This window comes from Equus quagga, unplaced genomic scaffold (assembly GCF_021613505.1).
Source record: "Equus quagga isolate Etosha38 unplaced genomic scaffold, UCLA_HA_Equagga_1.0 73442_RagTag, whole genome shotgun sequence".
In the NCBI taxonomy this organism is placed as follows: domain Eukaryota; kingdom Metazoa; phylum Chordata; class Mammalia; order Perissodactyla; family Equidae; genus Equus; species Equus quagga.
The window spans coordinates 2,252,000-2,275,313 of record NW_025802777.1 but is presented as its reverse complement, the minus strand read 5'-3'; the positions used below and the strand labels follow the sequence as shown (position 1 = coordinate 2,275,313).

Below are 23,314 nucleotides of genomic sequence, written 5' to 3'. Positions count from 1 at the left end.
ACCTCCCCAGGGGGAACAGAAGCCTGGGGAGGGAGCCAACCAGTCCATCCCTGGGTCAGCTGGAGACCCAGAGACTTGGAGGCCAGCCCTATGAGGGCCTCTCCTGGAAGGCCCGTCTCCAAAGCCCGCTTCCTGTGTGTCCCTGAACTGGATGGAGCTGGGTCTGCGGTGTGAGCAGGGGTGGTGTTAGGGGTTGGATGGTGTCCTTCCAAAACTCATAAGATGGGATCCTAACCCCCAAGACCTCAGAGTGTGACCTGATTTAGGGACAGGGTCTTTACACACGTAGTTAAGTTACCGTGAGATCACTGGGGTGGCCTCTGATCCAACATGACTGTGTCCTTACAAAAAGGGGAAATCTGGAACACAGGGAGAACACCCCGTGAAGGTGAAGGCAGAGACGGGGGTGGTGTTCTACAAGCCCAGGAACACCAAGGACTGCCAGCAAACCCCTAGACACTAGGAGAGGCCCGGAACATTCTCCGTCACAGCCCTCAGAAGGGACCAGCCCTGCTGACACCAGGATCCTGGACTGGGAGGGAACAGATTTCTGCTGCTTAAACCCCCATCTGTGGTTCTTTATACGGCCACCCCAGGGATCTAAGACAGATGGGAAAGGCGAGGGGAGCGTTTGACGTAAGACGAGGGTCCTGGAATGGCCAGCCACACCTTCCTGTTCAGTCCTTGTTACCCTGGCATGCCGCGGAGAAGATCAGGAACAGAGGGGTGGATGGCAGAGCCCTGTTCTCAGCCCCGAGATGCACCTGAGTCGGCCAGTAGCTTTTTAAAACTGCCGAAGCCAGGCCTGCCACCTGGGAGCAGCCGACCTGATCAGGTCTGGGGGGACACCCAGACATCAGCATCTTCTGAAAGACCCCAGGTCTTTCTAACATGCCGCTGGGGTTGACAACCACTAGCCCAGGTCAGGTCCAACTGCCACCAGCACTTAGAACACCCAGAACACTTTGCTGAAGACCAGAGGCATCAACCCTGGGGGAACGGACCAGAGAGTGGACAGGAAGCAATACGTTCCCTTCCTCTTATGCCGTTCCCTGTTGCTCCTTCACGTTTCCCAGTCTCTCAGAGCTGTGTGGATGGGGACAGACAGCAGCCCTGCGGGGCACAGCACCTGGCTGTTGAGAAGCGTGGAGTCTGTACCACTAAGAAAGAAGCCAGAGCATGGGGACAGGCAAAGCGTGGCTGTGTCCAAAATTCTTTATAAAGGGAATCTTTATTCCCTTTATAAACGTTTTGGAGCAATCACTGTAACTCGTTTAAATGAAATTATACTTTAAACGCCTAAAATTCAAATTCTTGCCACATTAGGATGAAATATCAAGGACTGCCAGCCTGTGAATTAAGTCACTAGAGTAGAAAGATTCATATACGCTAGTTGTTGGAAGCTCCTGCTGGCTGCAGTCTGTCCTGGTCTGAGGCTCCCTGGTTTCAGCAGCTTCCCCCACCGCCGAGGCAGCCCTGCTCACATGCCCCGCGCCAACGGGCCCACGGCGGGGTACTTTCTGTTCTTGTGTCCTCACTCACGCCCTCCAGGACAGGTCTGCTCTTCTGTTAGATTTTACTATTGGATGTCCACGCCAGGACCAGACGGTGTCATACACATTGGTGCACATTGTCCTGGAGTCATGTGCATGACTCACCAGGCCTGCATTTCTCCCAACTTGACATGACTTAGCACGGCTTCTAGGGGGACAACGTCAGCTTCTTGGACAGAAGACATTCATGTGAGGGGAGGGACTGAGGTTTGCAAATTGGCAGCCTGGAGCCTGGGGGGAGGTCTTATTCCTAGCTTACAAAGGAGGAAGCCACTGTTCCAGAGGTGATGTGCTCTGTCCTAGTCACGTGGGCCCAGGGTGGAGAGCCCGTGTCTCGCGCCCGGCTCTTCCATGCTGCTCAGGATGGCGTCTGAGCTGGCGGGATGAGTCCCATCCCTGAGCAGGGGCCAGCCAGGAGTCTGGCAAAGGGCACATCAACTGGGGAGGCCTCGAGAGAGCGGGATGGATCACAGCTCTCAGAGGAATCACAGAGCACAGCCCTCCACTCCGGCATGGACTCGGAAAGGATTTCCAGAACTGTGTAAATCTCCCTAGAGGCACGCTGGTGGCATGGGCAGGACAGCACATGCTAGCGATCCAAATCATCTCTGGGGTCCACAGTTCAACTCACCGAACGTGAAGAATAACCAGCATACACCGAGGTCGCTCATTTACATTTCTAAATAGAAAATGTTAAAGTCTGTTCAAACTTGGCCACTGTCTCACAGTTACCTTTGGGGTGGGTAATGCCGGAAGAACACGGCCACAGATCTGCTCGGGGCACCCTGGCACGGCCACCTCCCGGGGGGCTGCAGGCGGCAGCACGGACAGGCAGGCACACTCCCTCTAGACGTGGAGCTCCCTCAGCTAACGAGGACTGTGGTGGTCAGTCTTCACGTCAACGTGGCCCGAGCCCCCGGTGAGCCCACGCTGATCTGAGCGTGATATGAAGGCACGTGGCGGATGTGGTCAAAAGCTACAGTCGGTTGGCGTGAACTAAAGGAGATTAGCCTGGATAACGTGGATGGGCTTCATCCGATCAACGGAATGCCTTCAGAGCGAAAACTAGGGTCTCCCGGAGAGGGGGACATTCCACCTCAAGGCTGCAGCATCGGCTCCTGCCTGCATCTCCGGCCTGCCGGCCCCCTACAGATGTCAGATTGTCAGCCCCCACAACCGCGGGAGCCCCTCCCCTGGAATACGGAACCTGTGGGTTCTGTTTCTCTGGAGAACCCTGACTGACACAGTAACTAATAGTTTGGAATGTCACACTTGGCTGTGGGCCCACAGAATCTGTCCCCCTTTGCTGATAGGGACATTCACATCCACCGGGCAAGAGGGGCTGGACGGTTTGGATTCCAAACTCTAAACTCCTTTACCCCAGGCCACCCGATCCACACCAGCAGGCACGAAGCAAGAGCCAGACTTCACCCCCAACTGCAAAGATTCCTTAAGATAAAATCTGGATGCAGGGTATGTGAAATTTGAGGCAAATAACCCAAATTTCAAACTAGGGGCAGGGAGGAGAAAAAAAGAGCTTTCCTTGCTTCTAGGAAAGTTAAAAAAGTCACAAGAAGGCTGAAGAATAAACAAACAAATGAAGGAATTCAAAACAATTACTCTAAATTATAGCTTTAACGTTGCAAACACTTACAGATTTATTCCTGTTTCGTCTCCACAGAGTCTAACAGACTTAAATAGCTCCCTGAGGGATCCGTCTTAAAATCGGATAGGTAGAAAAACAGTGACTAGAAGGAACCTGGTAAACTGTAGTTTGTTGCCCAAAGAACAGCTTTCGATTTCAAGTTAAACCACAGACGGTCTGTTTACGAAGAGCGACTACTCTTCAGAACTGGAGGATGACGAAGGGAACCCGTCTGTCCGTATTTCACAGCCAGGCTGTTTGTCACAGCAGCTAAGAGGAATGCCCTCCCCTGACTGGCCGAGATGCTAACTAACCTGACCAGGTGCTTCAAGGAGGAGAATGGGGAACCCAGCATCCTGGTGGCGGGGGGGGGGGGGGGGGGGGGGGGCACTGGAAAGGGGGACAAAGAAAAAGGGAGGAAGGAGGGATCCACTTCCTGCTCTGTTAGAATGTACGCTTTTCTCATAGCAAGACTACACTCAATTGTTTTAGAAAAAATATATAAGACAAAAATAACTTACTGTGTAGGCAATTAATGCTGGTTGGCATAGCGATCCTCTTAAGTTAAAGGGAATGAGCATGAGAGGAAGGAGGTAAAAAAAGAAAAGGATTCGAAAGCAAAATAAGAGGGAAAGACAGTAAGAGTTTTGAAGCATTTACATTGTACATACATATGCAGTTCCTGTGCGGGACACTTGGCAAGGTTTTTATTTTTACTTTTTAATATTTCTCACCGTCTCCGTCAATACTTTTGTTCTTATCTGTGGTGAAATGCACATAACATAAAATTTACCACCTTAACCATTTCTAAGTGTGCGGTTCAGTTGTGTTAATACATTCTCATTGTTGTGCAACCACGAGAATAGTTTGTTAAGCTAAAAATAAACCCAAATTTAGGGAATTAATTTTTTGTATTGGCCGGTAGCATCGTACTATGTACATTTCCAACCAGCAAAATTCCGGGAGAATTCTAAATCTGCAGGCAGTCTCGGACACCTAGGGAAACTCCTTGCTACAACAGAAGATACAGGTGGTTCTCGAGCCAAAAAATAAGCTCTAGTTTAAAAATGAGACAGAACTCCACAGAACTGCTCCCTCTATCACCAGTTTCAAAAAATATTTGCTGGAAAACAAAAACTATTTGGCACCCGTAACACATAATCGTCTAAGGGTCTGACAACATCTCATAGAGATGCTGAGTACAAATCTCGCAGAAAAGACTGGAAGGAAAAGCAATTTTAAAAACACTGCCAAATACGTTCCTTTAAAAAATCTCGGGTCTGCGTGGAAGACATAAGAGTGGAATGTGCTGTAGGGCTGACGTCCCTTCCCGAATGACAAGCCTCTCGGTGGAGCAGGAAGCACGTGCTGGAGGGGTCCCCAGTACGCCTGCTGGCACCCAGGTCCCCCAAAATGCCTCTCCTGAGGAGGTCATCCACCTGGCCCATGATGGGGGAGGAGGACAGCTATGACACAGCGAGGATGGAAACCCAAGGGAAAGAACTCTCCAGAAGGAAAAGCAGAGGGAGGTAAGGAGGGAGTCACGGGATAAACGACCAGTGGTCTCTGAATGGACCTGGGGTCAGCGAGGCTTGGCCCTTCAGAACAGAGGGCGGGTTGGGAGGTTTGGGTTCTGTCAGAAGAGGAAATACTCCATCAGGCGAAAGAAGGGAGAGGAGGGGTACCCTGCCCAGCGCCCACCTGCCTTCATCAGGACCAGGTGAGCCCCCTTGGGCTGCTCTGGCCCCAAGACAAGGACCAGGCCAGGGGTGCATGTGTCATGCTGCGGATAAGAAGCCAGGTCACCCTGTCCATAACCTGGGCGAGCCTTCGTAACAGAAGCGAGGGAGCCGCCACAGAGGTCAACGCATGGTTACAGCTTCCCAAGCCAGGCCAGGTCACCCAGACTCAGTCCACGGGATCAGGACCCCCAAGACCATGCAGTGAGCAGATGGAGGCCCGTGGCCCAATCATCACGGGGTCTGGAAATCACATCCAGGAATCCTCTTCCTTTCTCTTTTTCTTCCAACTTTCAACTCCTCCCCCATCTGTCCCCACTCCACTTTGGCCAGGGGGGTAGGTCACGGGGGAGAGACATGAAGCGAATGGGAAGAGGTGGGCAAGGTTGGATGCAGACCCTGTACAGCGGGGTTCTCAGCCACAGCACTGCGGGCATCGGGGCCACCCTGTGCACCACAGGCTGTTGAGCAGTGCCCCTGGCCTCTACTTCCCTGATGCCAGCTGTGACAAGTGAACTGTCCCCAGACACTGCCAGTGTCCCTGGTGTGAGACCCACTGGTCCACGGCCCCCACAACAGAGGGGCAGCGAGGCAGTGGCAGGGCAGCTTGCCAAGGTCCCCAACCCAGAGTGACTGGAATTTCCCGTGTCCACACTCTCGGGGAGCTGGGACTCAGTCCTGAGCCGCGCCCAGGACTCCCAGCCTGGCCCAGGCGCCTGCCTTCGTCTCCCATCCTGTCCTCTGCACCGGGATCTCCTGTTCCTGCCTGGCTGGGGGATCGGGGAGCAGGGGGCACACCCCCGTTTAGGAAGGAGGAAGCTGAGGCTCAGAGAGCTGAGTCTCACCTCTAGAACTGGGCCCAGGCCCCTGGACTGTGTCCCCTCGGCAAATATCTTTAGGTCACGGTCATGCCAAAGCCCCGTCTAGGGAAAACTGCGCAAGTTGAGGAAATTTACAGATTTAGAGCACCGACTGAGTGCTAATGGAAAACAATCGATGATGCTAACGAAATGACTGCCTCATCAACACATCATATTAAGTGAATCGGTTAATTTTCTAGGGCGCTCATCTCCCCGTGGACCCTGCGAGGCTCAGGTGGCGAGGTCTGGTCTGCTGTGCGTTGGCAGGAAGAGTCTGTGGGCACCAGCGAGGAGGGTGCCATCCCCACAACTGGAGGAAGCCCAGTGTGGCCCCGCTGTGCTCTGAGTCTCTGGCTCCATGTTGCACCCGGCTCTTGGTGACCCATCTAAATGCTCTGGGTAGTTTTACCCCTGGGGGTGGGGAGCGAGCCCCGACGGAGGAAGGGGTGCCTCTAGCATGAACACAAACTGACCACCCCCCGCCACCAGCAAACGCAGAGGGATGACCCAGCCACTCACACTCAGAAGGATTCTGAATATGTCCCCGCCCCGACCCCTGCCCACGGGCTCTAAATGGGTGCAACCGTTTAGTGCAGGTGTCTTTCTCAGGGTGGGGGCGCTGAGGGTGGGATGGACTTTTAGAGGAGAAGGGAAAGAAGGCAGATGATGATGATGAGAACTAAGAGTGAGCTTGGAAACTAGTGGAGAGCAAAGCCGGGGTGGGCACGGGGCAGGTACCTTTATGCTTTTTGGCAGCGCCCGGCTCGGAGACACTCAGGGAGCTCTCTGACAGCTCATCCCCGTCGGGGTCCAGTGGGGCTTGGCTGCCCCATGCTGCGGCCTGCGACTCCTTCTCCAAGTCCCAGGAGTCTAGCTCACTCTCCTGGGACTCCAGGGCCGGTGGGGCCTGCGCTGACGCCCCTTCCTCGGGCGGGTCAGAGGCTGCGGCCGCCCCCGGATGGGACGGGGCGTCCTCCTGGTGGGCGCTGTCCATGGAGGCTGCGTAGTCCAGCATCAGTGTGGCCTCGTTGTCCTGAGATAGCGAGGTCTGTCGGGGAGGCGAAAGAAAAAGTCAGTGTGAGGGAAGATGACAAGGATGCCTGGAAGGCCGTGCGGGCGTGGAAAAGCCTGGAAAGCACTGTGCAAACATCATAACCGGTGATCTCAGTGTCAGAAGACACCCAGGTCCTCCGCAGAGGCAGCTAAGAAAACACGGCTGCTGCATTTCAAGGGGTGAAAATGCACCCCTGCATTCCGTGCTCACTGCAGACGGCGGGCCGCCTGGCAGGGAGGAGTGTGCAGGGTGGAGGGTGTTGACGAAGGGGTCAGCACCCTTCCCTAGCAGAGGGGCCAGCCAGAGGGTGTGTGGGAGCCCTGGAGGGCGATGCAAGAGTGAGTACAACCCTCTAAGGAGGAGATGGCAGACTGAGGGACAGAGGAAGGGGGCTTCGGAGTCTCAGATTCTGTTTCTCTCTCAAGCTTTTGTTCCTAAGCATTTTTACACTTCCTGCAAGTGGAAATTAATGGATATACACTATGTATCCTGAGAATTATATTTGCATGTAAAACATAGGTATGTGCTAAACTAACCTATGGGATGGGGAGCCGGGAAGGGGTTCCCTGGACGGTGGGAAAGTGACTGAGGGGACAGGGGGGCCTAGTGACCAAGGCACTTTTCTGACTCAAGTACCGGCTTGCAGAAGTGCCCACTGCCTCAAGAGGGGACAGGTCGAGCATCAGCAAAAGTAATAATCGCAGTGGGTTGGGAGAGTTAAACGTTAAGATCCATGAGTCCCTAATGATTCTGAAATCAAACCTTAGAGAAAGCACGGAGGCGGTGGTCACGAGTCTCGACCTTATTTTGTGCCAGTTCATCCAGGACGAAAGAAAACCCAACAGGTGGCCTGGGCGCTTCCAGAGACGCCATCGCCCCCTGCTGGCTGCCACTGGAAGTGCACTCAGGAAACCGCAGAGAGGCACCTGTGGGCCTAGAGGGATGCCCAAGGCCACCTGGGAGCTGTACCCGTTGGGACTTGAGCACCGGCCACCATGCCCTGAGCATTATACTGACCCCTTCTGACCCCTCTCCCAGCAGCTGAGGCGTGGATTTTCAGCATGCCCTCCCACCCTACCCTCTCACACCTCGAAGCATCAACCCAGCCTCCGTGTTCAAAAATCCTTCTTCCTCCCCATCCGCTCCCAGCTACCATATCCCCCAGCCACCCCTCCACTGCTCACATTCTCCTTGTTCATTCTGAAACATCAACAAAGAGGAAGGGACTCTGGGGTGCCTGTGCCCTGAGGGGCTGGCCTCTCCAGCAGCCTGGCCTGCATGGTGGCCACCAGGACTCACCATCTACCTGCACAGGTGACACAGAGCAGGACCAGGGAGGGAACGGGGCTCAGGATATGTTTTAAAACAATCTGCATTTCTCTCTGATTGCAAAAGGCAAACATATTCACGGCAAAAAAATTAAAGCGGGTTGGAAAGGCGTAAGGTGGAAAGTGAAAGTTCCCCACCCTCGAGGGTGGGAGGGTGGAGGTTCTGTCCCAGCGGGGAGTCTGACATCATGTCAGTCTTTCTCTTTCAATAATTTTTCTTCAAATGATTCACCAACTTCTCAACCAACAAAGCACCCCGGGTCAGAAACTCTCAAGTTTCCTTGATAAACAGGATAAGCTGCGTAAACACAGTACCGCGAATAACCCCTTGGTTGGGTGAGGAAAGTAATGTGACATTTGTAAATGGAACTTTCTGGAAGCGGACCAAGAGCTGGGCTGACTCCCACAAGGGGGCGGGGTGGTGGCCGGGACAGATGTGCACGCCCGCGAGGCCGCACCTTGGAGACCCCGGATATGATGAGGGTGCTTTTCTTCCGAGGAGACTTGAGCTTCAGCTTCGAAGACTCGCTGAGCTGTCGAATGGCAACTTCAGCCACTGGGTCGGACCCATTCAACACCAGCAGTTCTGCGGAGGGAAGGCCGTGAGGACATATGAGCAAGAGTTAAGAATGTTGTTGACCCTCCGTCTACAGCTGATTGTGTGGTTACGTGCTCCTCACTGAGGTGCATGCTTAAGGTCCATGCATTTTATTGTACGGAAGTGACCCCTCCACCAAGGTGCTGAGAGACGACTAAAGCAGGGAAACTAACAAACCACCTCTCATCTTTCGGGGGATTCTGAACTTTGCAAGGCAATACAATTACTCTTTTTCTCTCCCAAGAGTGGTTAAACACACATGATGGTGTTCAGAGCCATGAAGGGCCAGCTCCTTCCCATGGTTAGAAATACCCCACCCCAGCCAACACCTGCAGAATGCTTAATGTGTACCAGGCGCTATGCACACTACTTCATTTTAATCATCCTGTGAACCCTATGAGGGAGGTTTTTTTTTTTTTTTTTGCTGAGGAAGAGTCACTCTGAGCTAACATCTTTGCCAATCTTCCTCTTTTTTGTATGTGGGTCACCGCCACAGCATGGCTGCTGATGAGTGGTATAGGTCCACACTCAGGATCTGCACCCATCCACTGAAGCAGAGCATGCCGAACTTAACCACCAGGCCACGAGGCCAGCCCTGAGGGAGGTACTTTTTTTATCCCCATTTGAGAAATGGGGAAATTGTCAAGCAGCCAGGCAGGTGGCAGAGCCAAGATGCCCAGCCAGGTCTCTCAGACTTGGAGCTGGTGCTTAGACCTTACGCTGTTCTGGTAAGGTAAACTTAAAATGGCAATGCCATCAAAGGAGCACGATGTGAACAGGAAGTCTTCCCGTCTGAGTTTTGGCCGTGGCCTATGGATGACAGATGCTACATTTCCAAAGGGAGTGGTGACTGGACCCATGCAGCCGAGAACTGCTTGACCATAACCCACGGGGAGAAGAGAGAAGGTCCCGAGAAAGGCCTTGGGGAGGACTCCTCAGGAAGAGCTGTGCTGGGGTTCTCAATGCCCCCAACGGACAGGCGTGGGACTGCCACCTCCGCACGCCAAGCCCAGAGCCTCTGTGCTGTGCACGGAGAGCCCTGTCGAGGGGCCCCGTGTGCCTGAGAAGGCTACTGCAGCCCCCGGTTGCATGGTGGGAGCTGACGCTCGGGGCTGCACCGCTGCCCATGGACCAGGGGAGGAAGCCTCCTCAGGGTCTTTTAAAAAGGGATGTGGCCCAGGTGTGGGGACCGCTGCAGCGTGAGGCCGTGGGGCATCCTGTCAGGGGCAGAAACAGAGACAGGGTGCTCAGGAACAGCAAGCCCAAGGAAGGGCATTGCTGTGTCTAGGAAGTTGTAGCTGGGCAGACCCTGCAGCCTGTATCTGAAGAACCAGGAAAATGCCCACAAGGGAAAGAGGCCATTTCAACTTCCGCCAGGCTGAGAAAATACAAACCCTCAGATGAGAACTTTCTACCCCCCTCCCCTGCTCCTCCTTGCCCCATCTTTGACACTGACAAGGTCTGAGCAGGACTCAGCGAACAGGAAGATGAGCAGAGAGAAGCTGCCGGCCCGCCCCGTCTCTGACCCCAGAGCCCAGTGAGAAAATTTAATCCCCAAATTTAGATTCTGCTGTGACTTCAAAAGGCAGTAACACAGCTCCTTAAAGATGTTTATGACCTGAAAGTGACCACAAAAATGGGAAATCGGCATCGAGACCTTTGGGGGAAACTCCTCTGATAAACAGGTTTCATGGGACCGTGGGAGAAAACAACAAAGCTGCTTTGATGATGATGTCTCCTGAGTCCCACTCATTTTATGATTTTCACCTAACTGCTATGTTGAAGGAGAGAAAAATAACGCCCAGAAACGTTATGAAATGAGGCAGAAGCTATTTTGTTAAGGCATTCCCTAAAACTCAAAGCTGATGCTAGCGCCGCTGCTGGACCTCGATTTCCCTTTTCTCCTAGTTCTTCACTTATTATTATAGAAAACTCCCCCCAAACTCCGGACAGGAAATGCGTGCTTCTCATCAGATGACACAGGCTGGTGAGCAGAGCCGCAGGAAGCCAAGAGGGAGACGCACCACGAGCCAGGGGTCCGTTACCTGTGTCTGAAGAGGAGAACGTCTTACTGACGGGAGCGCTGTGGCAAGAGATGGCTTGGACCGAGATGTCCTTCTCAATCACCTTCACCTTGACAGGCGTCCTCAGGGGAGACTCTGCCGGGGGAAAAATCCCCATGGTGACAGCCCTCCACAGCGAAACCCCACCTGCCTTCCATGCAACTTCCCGCCGTTGGGAAAGCCAAGGGCTGAACCTCAAGATGTCTTAACAATCTCTCTTCTTCTTTCTTTTTTTTTTTTTTTAGGGGGTGGGAAGGGTTTGCCTGGAAGTGGTGTGGGGAGCCCAGGTTTAAATCAAATTTCAGAAACACTTTAATTAAAGGCAGAATTTCACTTTCTGTTTTGCATTTGAGAACTGGGCCAAGCAATGCAGGCTGGGAAGATAATAGTTTTGTATAAGCAGAAACCAGTATAAATAAAAAATAATACATCATAAATCATACACTTGCATGGAAGCTGTCTCCAGGGTGGGGGCTGTGGGGACAGGTACAGAATTTGGCTGGGTCTAAAATGGGTGCACATCAAGCCTTCTAAGAAATGATGTTTAATGTAAGAAACTCTACGCTGACTGCTCACATCTAACATTTCAAGATGGTGTGGTGTCCCCACGTGAACGTAATGCAGTACTTAACCACATCACGCATCTACTCGCTAGAGCTCAGCTTCAGAATATACCAGTGTTGACCCCTGCTTCAGCTCGCCATGTATTTATTTGACAAAATAGAAAGATGATTGCCTTAAGAGCAGTTAAGCAGAAGTCCTTCCAATTACTATCCTTCCTGCGCCTTGACATTTTCTGAAGCATCCTCAATACCGCCAACTGGCAGCCTTCTGCAGTTACAGAGGCAAGACGTCTACAAGGAAGCGTGACTTCAGAGTGTCTGCAGGGACGGCGTTCCCCGCTCTCTCACCAGAGCTGAGCGGGGACGCCCTCCCCGTCTCGAAGCGAGGCTTGGTTTTCACAGCAGTGACAGTAGTGACCACAGTCCCACAGGGCATCACCGTGCGGTCCTTTTCTATCTTTGCAGCAGGAACAGGGGGAGGCGTCGGCCAGGGTTTCGCTTCGCCGGGTTCTACGTAAGAAAACTGCAGAGAAGGCTGGTCACACACCTTACAGTCAGCGCGAAGACGGACATCCCACCGGGGAACGCTGACTTCCTCTGAAATATGCACTGGTCTCTCCCACTGATGCCACTGAGTATTAGAACTGACTTATAATTAACCCAGATTTCCCCAGAATTGACATGGGACGATGAAACCCATGCTCAAACCCAGCCACTCAACACAGAATAATTGGAGCAAAAGGTGGAGAACCAAATGAAATAAAAAAGCCATTTCTGGGTTAAGCCGATGTGAAATGGCACCATGGAAAGTCATATCATATGGCAGACAACTCAACCCCACCATGGGCAGGAAGGGTCCCAGCAAAGTCTGCAAATGGCCAGCATGAAAGAGCAACTCTACTGAGATGAGCTTCTTGTTTCACGGTGGAGCAAGAGCAAGACTCTGACACACACACGTGAAGATGCTCCTCGTCCCAAGTGGGCGGAGCTGGAACTTGGCCCCGGAGAGAATGACGTCCTACCTCTGCGGTGACCGAACCCGACACTGAGCTGCCGAAGGAGGACCCGCTGGTCAGTGTAAAGCTTTGTGGCCCAGAAGGCTGCTTCTTAAACAGATCTAAAGGAACAGTCGTCATGGCCAGCGGGGCTAAAAAAGACAGGAGACAAGCAAGGAGCTCCGTGGATGTTCCCACCGGGTTCCATGAGAGCAAAAGGTCAGCGTGACCAGAACGACCAGAACAACCTCCGGGTGGATGTCCTGTTCACTTGAAAATGCTCCAGTTTCAGCACATTGCAAAAACATCAATGTCATAAAAGACAAAGAAAGCCTGTAGAAATGTTCCAGACCAAGGGAGGCTGAAGAGAGATGAGGATTAGAGGCAATGTCTGATTCTGTGCTGGAGAGGGAAACAGCTGCTGTGAGGGACATTAGTGGGTCAACTGATGAAAATGGGAATACGCGCGGTGAAGAGCTGTCTCGATGCAAATTCAGGAAGCTGATAACTACTGTGGACGCTTAAGAAAACATCCCTGTTCTCAGGAAATACACACGGAAGAATTTAGGGGTAAAAGGCCATTGTGCATGCAGCTGACCCTCAAATGGTTCACACATTCACGCTCGTGTGTGTGTGTGTGTGTGCGTGTGTCGACAGAGCAAGTGAGAGCAACCACCACGTGTGAACACCAATAATAAAGGAAATGGGGCAAAATGTTAAAAACACATGAGTTTGAGTAAAGGTCGCATGGTTGTTCTTTGCTTTTTTTTTTTTAAGGTGGAAATTTCATAGATCCCATCAGGCTGGACTGGGATGAAATTCCAATGGAAGGGGCAGGAGCGGTGCCCCAGGAATGCAGGAGGAGCCAGCTTCTCTGCAGGCAAACTGGCCCCACACTGTGTTCACACTGCTCGCCCTCTCTGGGAATGTCAGCTCTTATCTCAGGAGCGTCCCCATTATCTCAAGATGACAGCATCAAGGAAACTGCCTCAGAATTCTTATTCAGAACCAGAAGCTTGAATTGCTGTTTCCCGTGCCTTTGTGACTTTAGGAGATAACCAAATGGCGTGGATTTGTAGCTAGCCAAGCCAGGCAAATGTCCTCCTCTCCCAATTTTGGTATCAGACTTAAAATCTGATAAACACTGAAACATTTATACACATGCACACATACAGGTCCAGTGTCCACTTCAGGGATTTCTACTTATTGTTGCTGTCTTGTATCTAAAGCATGTGTCCAATTGAAAAGCAGCTGTGGCTTATTTCACAGGAAAAGCCAGTTGAAATTCAGAGAGACAGGAAGGAGAATGGTGGGTGCGGGAGCCCCGGGGGAAGGACGGAATGGGGACCTGTTTAGTGGCAAGAGTTTCAGTTTTGTAAGATAAAAAGAGTTCTGAAGATGGACGGCGGTGGGGGTTGCACCACTATGTGAATGCACTTAATGCCACTGAATTTTATACTCAAAAATGGTGAAGATGGTAACTTTTACGTTATATGTATTTTACCACAATTGTAAAAAAAAAAAAAACGAAAACAGGAGAGTCTATTGAGGCCAACACAGTTGAGAACTGCTTCTCTAAGCCAAGAATTCTTGAATAAACGATTTTGGGAATTTGTTAAACAAACAAACCACAAAACCAGTTGAACATACTCTTTCCCAAAATGTATGACCTTGTTGGTAACTGAAATTGACTTTCAAACAAATACTCCCCTGGGAAGACCCGGCATGGTTTCACGGAGGACCGGCCTCCTGTGCTGGATCTACTGCCCACCCCTCAACAGCTTCCCAAGGCCACAGTCAGGGCGGCCGGATGACCCTCTCAGAGGGCAGGGCCTCCGTCCACCTGCTCCACACGCACCTTCTGAGGCTCGCCCATCCTGTGAAATCTGTAGGTACAACTCCTTCGACTTAGCATTCAGCTCACTGCAGAAAGGAAAAAGAGCTGTGATCCTGAAAAATGCTTAATTACTTTCTTGAAACTGTTTTTTTTCTGATTATAGAAAGCAGCACACATCACTATCAATATTTAAGAAACTACAGAGACATATAACCAAACATACAAAGATTATCTGCAACCTCACTTTCCATAATAGCTACTGTTTACAAATAGCTCCTGTTAATATTTGGTGACTAGTCTTCCAGAACTATCCGACAGAACTTTCTGGATGATGATGGAAATGCTCTAAATAGGTGCTATCAAATATGCTGGCCACTAGCCACATGTGGCTATTGAGAACTTGAAATGTGGCCAGTGCAAACTGAGAAACTGGACTTTTTAATTTTATTAATTGAAATTTAAAGAGCCACATGTGGCTAGCAGTTACTGTATCAAAGTGCAGCTATATAATTATCTAAAAACAAAACATAGAACCTATATATCCCGCTGCTCCTTTGCAACCTATTTTTTTCACTTAAGATATCATGGATATCTTTCCACGTCAATAACTAGAGAGCAACATAATTTTTAATAGGTATCTAGTATTCCACTATCTGGCCTTAGGAGATTTTATGTAGCCAATTCCTTAATAACCAACCCTTGATAATGGGTTGGTTGTTTCCAATATTTCATAATTATAAACATCCTCATACATATGTCTTTGCACATACTGTGTGATGATTTCCTTAGGAAAACGGTAATTGCCAGTCAAAAGGTACACATATTTAAGAGATTTTTCTTCTTTTTACACATATTGATGACCTCCAGAATGGGTATTCCAATTTACACTTTCATTGGCCATTCCTACCCTCTTATTCTTTACCAACCTCTAAGGTAAAAAAAACATGATCTCTTTTGGTTATGTTTGCTATTTCTGAGACTGAATATCTTTCCAGAAGTTTCTGGCCATGTATAGTTCTTGCTTTTGTGTTTCTAGTTCATAAATTTTGCCCAGTTTTCCAACAGAGTGTTCATATTTTCATTAATGATTTATAAAAGCCCTTTGTATTACACATGCAACATTTTCTTCCATTACTTTTTTTAATTGTTTATGATTTAAGCATCAGAAAGCGATTTCTTTATTTTTGCAGTCAGCCACTGTATCGAAATATTGTTTCTACTCGTTTTTCTAATATTATTTCTATCCTATATCCATTATTTCTAATAGTTTTAATTACTTTTCGTGAGTAGTCTAGATATGTAATAATATCATCTCCAAGTAATGATTAGTTTTGCCTCTTCGTTTCTAGTACTTGTACATGATTTTTCTTATCTAATTGCACTAACCAGTACTTCTAGAACAAAACAGGGGGTATCCTCTTGATGTTAGTGGGGCTGTTTCTGGTATTGATCATTTATAGTGATTTTTTAAAATTTTTATTTATTTATTTATTTATAAGACAGTGATTTCTAAAAATTTCAATACAAGAAGTGCCCATAAATCTTGTTCTAATTAAGATTTTTAAAATTAGGAATGGGCGTTAAATGTCACTGAATGCCTTTTGGACATACATGGAGAGAATAAATTTTCTCTGATCTAGTAACACAGCCGATTTCATCCATAGATTTCCGCATATTAAATCCTCCTTCCATTCTTGCTATGAACTCAGCCAGTCTTAGTGTACCAGTTTCAATGTGTTGCCAGATTCTATTCGATAACATTTTATTTAAGATTCTGACATCATTACTTATAAGTAGTGTACACGTTTCCCTTTTCCTATTCTCTTTCTCAGATTTTGCTATCAATCAGAAGTTTCTTTCTATTCTGCTCTGCATGGTGTGTGTTTCCAAAGCAAGTGGGAGGCGCAACGACAGGTCTCTCTTGTCGCAACAGGGCACAGGGTTGTGGGTGAAGGGGAAACAGATACCAAGAGCTGCCTTCAAACAGAATCTATGTTTGACTTAAAGCTATCTCAGATGCTTAATACGCTTTTTTTTTTTTTCTGGTGCGGAAGATTGGCCCTGAGCTATCACCTGTGCCGGCCTTCCTCTGTTTTATATGTGGGATGCCACCAGAGCATGGCTTGATGAACGGTGCCATGTCCGCGCCTGGGATCTGAACCGGCGAACCCCGGGCTGCTGAAGCAGAGTGCACAAACTTAATCACTTCACCACCAGGCCGGCCCCTGCTTACTATACTTTTTAAAATTTTGTTAAACTCTGTGTTGTTTTGGTATGAACAGTGCTACAGTAAAATGATGGCAGGGTCTGGCAGTCTTGCCTAGTGTGGCTGTGGAAACCCAAGCCCAGAACACGCGGGCTGTACGCACAAGGTGAGCTCCTCTTCCCAAGAGAGGTCGGTAGTGTTTTCTGGGAGGGCGCTGGAGAACTTCTGAAGGGGGTCGTTCAGCTGGACCACACACAGCGGGTTAACGTGGCCTGTGATCAGACAAAGGGGCACCGTATTGGCTTTTATTTTTGTTTTTTAATTGCTTTAAGACATATTTCATCTAAAAGAAAGACTGAATTAAATCCCTAAGGTCTTGGTCACCCACTTCTGTGGGTTCAGTGTTTCTTTTATGGCTGCTTCCTTTGGGGTGAAGCGTTTTCTACCCTTACTTGGCCCACAGCCCTGGGCTAGCCCCAGTGCCCCTGCTTCCCCTCAGTTCTGGCTGAAGGCACAGCCTCTGGGTGGGGGACCATCCCTGGGGGGCGACATCGCTACAGCAGAGATGTGCCTCCCACTTTTGGACAAGAGTAACTGTTTGCCAAAGGAAGGGCATCTGGGATGACTCCTAAATTGGGGCCACCTCACGGAATACCCATCACTCTCCTCACAATGGCTGTGTGTTTTTACACCTGACTCAGCTCAGTCAAAACCTTTTTTGGGGCATTTGATCCAGATAATAGGACATTCCACCAGCGGACAGCTGCTTCTGCTTCCAGACAGTGCTTGTCCGGAGGCAGAAAGCATGAATACACTGTGAGATCAATAATTCTGGAAGGTTTGGGCCCTTCACCACGTACCAGGCAGAGTTAGGTGTTCTGCACACATCATCTCACTAATCTTCACCTTCGAGGGGAGACCCAGACCCAGACAGCGACCTGCTGGCAGAGGCGAGGAACGGAGACCCTAACCCTGGCTGGCTGAGTCCAGGGAGCCCCTTCTCAGTCGCCAAGCAGTGCGGCCTCAGAGGACAACGTGCACGTGCTTTTACCCAAATAGTCCCCTACAACTAGCTCCACAATCTGGGTTGTCAAATGTGGCCCAATGTGCTTTTGGAACTAGAAGAAATTCCTTGCAAGTAAAGATAAGTAACCCCCAACATTCTCAGCCAACAAAAAAGAACCCATGCCTATTCTTAGCAAAGCTGAACCGCAGTGGAGAGACGTGTGCTCTCCCAGGCTGCTACGCGCTTGGAGGCGCAGCAGCAAGTCAGAACCACCCACAAGGAGTCACCCATCCTGCACCACCTCTGCCTTCGCTAAGAGAGCAGCCCGGAGGGAGCCCTGCTGACGCCCCATAAACCACCTGCGTGGCACCTCACCTGCCCGGAAAGCAGAAGGCGCCCTGACATGTATTGACAGGTTCAATAGTAAAAAAAAAAAAAAAAAATTAAAAAGAAAAGAAAAGTTATTTCCAGACTAAAAAAACCAAAAATGGGCAAAGCAACAGTTGCATTCCTTTCTCCATGTGTGCAAAATCAGGGTTGTGTCTGTAACCGTCTCTCTGTACTATTCCAGTTTTCGGGTGCTCATCTTTGCTCCAAGGCAGGGATCACTCTGCAGACCCGATGGGAGGGAGCACAGGAGACGTCAAAGGCCACTGAACCCACAGGTCCCCCTCCACTGGGCTCAGGCTGCAGGACAGTCACAGCCATGGCCAGCCCGGCTCCCTGCAGCGCTGTCACCTACCCGAAGCACCGGGGTCGTTTAGCAGCGAGGCTCGGATGTTCTTCACCAGTAATTTGAGCTCGTGAGCCCTCGGCGGCTTGCGAGGACAGGATTCCTGAGGAGCACATGAAGCGCGCTGTAGATTCTGCAAAAGGAAACCAGAGAGGTGACTCCCAGGGAAGACGGAGAACTGAGGCGGCGGCCGCCAGACACCTGTTACAGGGAGGGGGCTCTGTGGGAAAATCTGCATGGGGAGGCTGAACCCCAGGGTCTGCTCCGTAACTACTTTCCCGTCTTAAGGAAGGGAGGGCACCCACCAACCATAACCATTTCCCCTGCTCGGGAACGTTTTCAGACCCAAAGAAAGCAAGTGACGCAGCAGTACGTTCGGCCAGAGAGGGCGCCCCAGAATCTCGCTGTGTGTGGGGACCAGGAGAAAAGCTTGCTGTGGGTCCACTCCGACCCCAAGCCAGGTGCTTAAGGCACTGGGACGCCCTCTCCAGGCTTCAGGTGCCCATGGCCCACCAGCACCGGGTAGGACACCAGCCAGACACGAATGTCCCTAGGGCCACCAGCCTGTGACCACACCTTCAGGCAGACCCAGCATCCACATGGGGAATATCTAAGTATCATTTGGGTGTGGCTCTAGAGAGGAAACAGAGGCGGGCGCAGCTGGGACCAGCTTCAGTCAACGTGTCCTCAAAAGGCATCAAAGCATTTCCGACAGGGAGCCTCTCCAAGTCTGGAGGACCCCACCTTCAAGCCAGCCTTTCCCAAACTGGCTTCCACCTTTCACCCATGGCTGCGGGTTGTTCTTTAAAAGGGGCTCCTTAGGGACACACATCGGGGAATCCTGGGCTGGCTTCTCAGAGATATCGCAGGCCTCTACCTGGCGAGAACCTTCTGGGGGGGTATCCTGGGTGCTGACACGACCTCAGAATGCTTTTTGGGGGCACGCTTACTAACTTCTCAAGCGATGCTAGCGTTCTCTAGGTCACCATTTGGAAAACCCTATTCTGAACCAGGACCTCGCCAACTGTGAGCTGCGGGTGCTGGGGTGCCAAGAAGCAACTGCAAAAGCCCATGAGCACTGGGGACAGAGCAAACCACATCTGGGATGGAGACAAAATGCTTTTTCCATTTGTACACGTGTGATGGTCTGTTTTATGCGTCAACTTGACTGGACCATGGGGTGCCCCAGTATTTGGTCAAACATTATTCTGGGTGTTTCTGTGAGGGGGTTTTTGGATGAGATCATTATTTAAATCAGTTAGACTGAGTAAAGCAGACTTCCCTCCCTAATGTGGGTGGGCCTCATCCCATCAGTTGAAGGTGAATAGAACAAAAGGCTGACCCCTTCCGAATAAGAGGGACTTCCTCATGCCTGATTGCCTTCAAACTGGGAGACCAGTTTTTTCCTGCCTTTGGACCTGAATTGAAACACCGGCTTTTCCTGGGTCTCAAGCCTGCTGGCCTTTGGACTGGAACTTCACCATCAGCTGTCCTGGGTCTGCAGCTGGCTGACTCACCCTGCAGATCCTGGGACCCGTCAGCCTCCATAATCATGTGAGCCGAATTTGGCTCATGCAATTACGGAGACTGATGGTATATATATAAATATATACACACACATCTCATTGGCTCTGTTTCCCCGGAGAACTCTGACTAATTCAATATATATGCTATTTTGATATATAAATGCTACAAATTTATTTAGAAGCATTATTGGATTTCTGGTGGTTTGGCTCCTTTCATTTTCTGAATCCATGTATTCTAAAAATATACTAGTATTTTACAAAGTCTCTCAAATTTTGACTTTAAAACTTTACTGTCATATTCAAAATGGGCAGGCACCTCTGCTCTGAAATAAACCACCACAACAGAGTTACTGAAAGAGAGAGCAGCCGCGACTCTGCTCTTACCTCCCGGGAAGCATGGCCTGAGACCCTCTCTCTGGGGGGCTCAGCACCCCCGGCCGCATGCCCTGGGAAGCCTGCGCGAGCATCCACAGCTCTTCCTGTCTGCTTCCCCAGCCACTTCTGCTGCTGCCCTGCGCCCATCAGGAAGGTGCTAATCCCCAGTTTAACACAGAACACCGTGGTCAACTGCTATTGATCAACAAATCCAACAGCTTTCGTCTCCAGACTCTACACCCTAACAGCTGGTGATAGGTGATGCCCTCCCGAATAAGAACCAGAGACCAAGAGCCTGCATCATGAAAATCATACAAAAAGTTACATTTTCAAAACGACTTCACCAAGAACTCTATAATATGGATGGCTATTCTGCCGTGACACAGAAAATCACCAGAAATACGTATGAAAAATAACTTCAGGGATGATACATGCAGGTTTCGCATAATCATAACCAAAGATCAGCTCACAGTTGGGAGAATTAATTCTCCTTAGGCAACGGTTTTTAGATGTGTTGCCTAAGAAGCTTTGAGAGACCGAGGCCCATGAGGCTGCCCAAGGCAAATGCCTCGGACAAGAGTTCAGCCAAAGAAGCACCAGCCTCGTCAGGTGGTGGAGAAGGGCTCCAGAATGGGGGGATGGACCAGGGGGCCACACAGAGGAGGTCACCCCGAGTGTCCCGCACTGCCCAAGGGAAATAAACCCGCGAGAGGCAGATGCTACTGGAGGCAGGGCCAGGTCCTCAGGCTGTCCCCCAGCCAGGGCTACACGGTCTGTCCCTGCAGTGCCCTCGCAGATGTTCTCATGGCCGGTCGGGTTTCCCAGATACCTCAGTGCCAGGAGGATGAGGTCCCAGACAACAGGCTCTGAATGGACAGTGAAAAGTCAAAGTTTGGCTCCCAAAAACAGAGACTCAGGGCTAACTAGTGTTGGACCCTAATTAGCTGAGCCGCCCAGATCCCTCTTCCCCCCTTCCCACGGGCTTTGGGACCCTGAACTTGAAGCTTCGTCCCCAACCGCAGTTATGATCCACCAGCAGGCACTCACGCCATCTTGCCCTACCACGAGGAGTGAGGGACCTCAGAAGCACACACGGCTTCTCCAGGAGAGGCGGACCTCGATCCCCAGCGGGGTCGCGAAGCACCCACCCGCCGCGAACGGGCTCACCTGAACTTCCCTCACGTCCGCGGGCTTGGTGCTCAGAACCAGTGACGGGGAGGCGGAGCGGACCAGGTGCTTCAAAATTTCCTTGAGCGTTTCAGACACTGCCTTCGCCTCGGCCGCCTGGTCCTGCCGAGAGGGGAGAAGTCATCAAATCATTTCATCGCCACACACGCGTGCGCAAGGACAGGCAGATGCTCGGCTCTCCTCTCCCGGTCCCTGAGAGGTGTCCGGGGGGCTGCGGGCTCAGATCAGGACAGGCGAGGCACCCGCTAGTTCTCATCCGGGAGGGGAGGGTCCTTGTACTGATCTCAGAAGTGATTCACGCTCCTTATTTTCAGAAAGGGTAAAAATATAGCCTGTGCAGCTTAGAACTATGTTACTATTTCTGTGTATATCCCTTTCGGTCTTTTCCCCTAAACATATCGACCCGTGGTTTTTCTTTCTTGCATGACATTTGGTATTTTTTTAATTAAAAAGTATCCAAGTAAACGAAAAGACCCAATAAGAAGGGAGACAAGCTCGCAGAAGGAGAGCGAAGCTGCACGACTTACGGTACCCGATGTCAACCTCTACAAAGCGACAGCATTTAATACCCAGCAGAAATGCGTCCACCTGTTCTACAATGTTCATAGCACTGCTGCTCATAATTCCACTACCTAAGTATCCACCAACAGCCAAACAGATGCATAAACTGTGGGGCAGTCACACAATGGAAGTCGACGTGGGCCCTCCCTCCCTCGTCTCCTCTGGCATAAACGCCGTCACTGTGGGCTCCAGCCATCCTTGCCCTGCTCAGGGGGATGGGGCACCGAGAGGACTGGACTGCCAGCAGGACTACAGACCTACCGAAACCTCCTGAACTGTGGAGCTGGAGTGACTTCAGAAATTCGTCTGCAGTGGCTCAAGGACGACCAGCTGGCCAGGCCTTGTTACAGCAATCTTACTCCAAATCAGCCATTTATTGAAAATCTACTTTCTGCCAGGAACTCTCATAATAATCAAAATAGCTAATACCTATGTCACTGTTAGGGTGTATTGCTTTATTCTACGCACTTCTATGTATTAACTAATTTAATCCTCACAACCACCTTGAATACCTTTATCCCCACTTTACAGAAGAGGGAACTAAGGCAAAGAGAGGTTCATTAACATGTGTAGGGTCACACAGCTCACAGGTGGCAGAGCTGAGAGTCAAACCCAGGCGTTAAGGCTGCAGGGTCTGCGCTTCTAACCACCCTGCCATCACTTTCCTCTTCAATAGGTCCTTGACAGACTTAGCTTTTTTTGACTTGAGGTGAAATTCGCATCTCATAAAATTAATCATTTTAAAGTACACGTTTCAGTGGCTTGAGTACACTCACAGTGCTGTGCAACCATCACCTCTATCTAGTTCCAAAGTATTCTCATCACCCCCCAAAAGTAAACCCCTTACCCATTAGCATTCATTCCCCATCACTCCCCCACCAACAGCTCCGCCAACCACTCATCTGCTGTCTGCATGGATTTGCCTATTCTGGATATTTCACAAAAATGGAGTCATACGACACGGGGTCTTTAATGTCTGGCTTCTTTAACTGAGCATGTTTTCCAAGTTCATTTCTATTACGGCATGTGTCAGTACTTCATTCTTTTTCATGGCTGAATCATATTCCACTGTGTGGATGTACCTCATTTTGTTTATCTACTTTTCTCTCATTCAACCCTCACAACTTCCCCTCTCTTTACAGAGAAGGAAACTCAGGGTGAAAGATGAATTTGGGGGGGCTCAGACATCAGCGTTCATCACATCTTAGATCCCCAGAGCAGCTGACTTGAGAACCTTCCTTTAATGGCTTCACCCTACGGAAGTGCTTCACTGGGGGGTCGTGCTTTTCATTAATACAAGGAGCACGTGGTGGTCGGAGGAATGTACAGGGCTTGGTGGGGGGGCAAAGAGTGAAGAACACACCCAGCATGCCACCGTTTGGGTAAGAAAGGGGAAATCAGATCATTTTTGCAAAAAGAAGGCCAGGATGGCTAAACAGAATCTACTGACACACATGACCATGTGCAGGGCACAGATGGGGAGG

At 50.3% G+C, this 23,314-nt stretch overlaps 1 protein-coding gene across 3 annotated transcripts in view; it reads right to left on the bottom strand.

The window, feature by feature from the left end:
- The window catches only part of C2CD2 (C2 calcium dependent domain containing 2), a 54,304-nt gene that overhangs the window by 6,175 nt on the left and 24,815 nt on the right, over nucleotides 1–23,314 (bottom strand). For all 3 annotated transcript variants that reach the window (XM_046651483.1, XM_046651484.1, XM_046651485.1), the window contains 9 exons: nucleotides 21,249–21,371; nucleotides 18,190–18,313; nucleotides 16,605–16,713; nucleotides 14,257–14,321; nucleotides 12,426–12,550; nucleotides 11,752–11,926; nucleotides 10,823–10,936; nucleotides 8,638–8,765; nucleotides 6,536–6,845 (listed from right to left, as the gene is read on the bottom strand). In XM_046651483.1, the coding sequence (XP_046507439.1) occupies nucleotides 6,536–6,845; nucleotides 8,638–8,765; nucleotides 10,823–10,936; nucleotides 11,752–11,926; nucleotides 12,426–12,550; nucleotides 14,257–14,321; nucleotides 16,605–16,713; nucleotides 18,190–18,313; nucleotides 21,249–21,371 (1,273 nt within the window). The remainder of the gene's footprint in view (nucleotides 1–6,535; nucleotides 6,846–8,637; nucleotides 8,766–10,822; nucleotides 10,937–11,751; nucleotides 11,927–12,425; nucleotides 12,551–14,256; nucleotides 14,322–16,604; nucleotides 16,714–18,189; nucleotides 18,314–21,248; nucleotides 21,372–23,314) is intronic.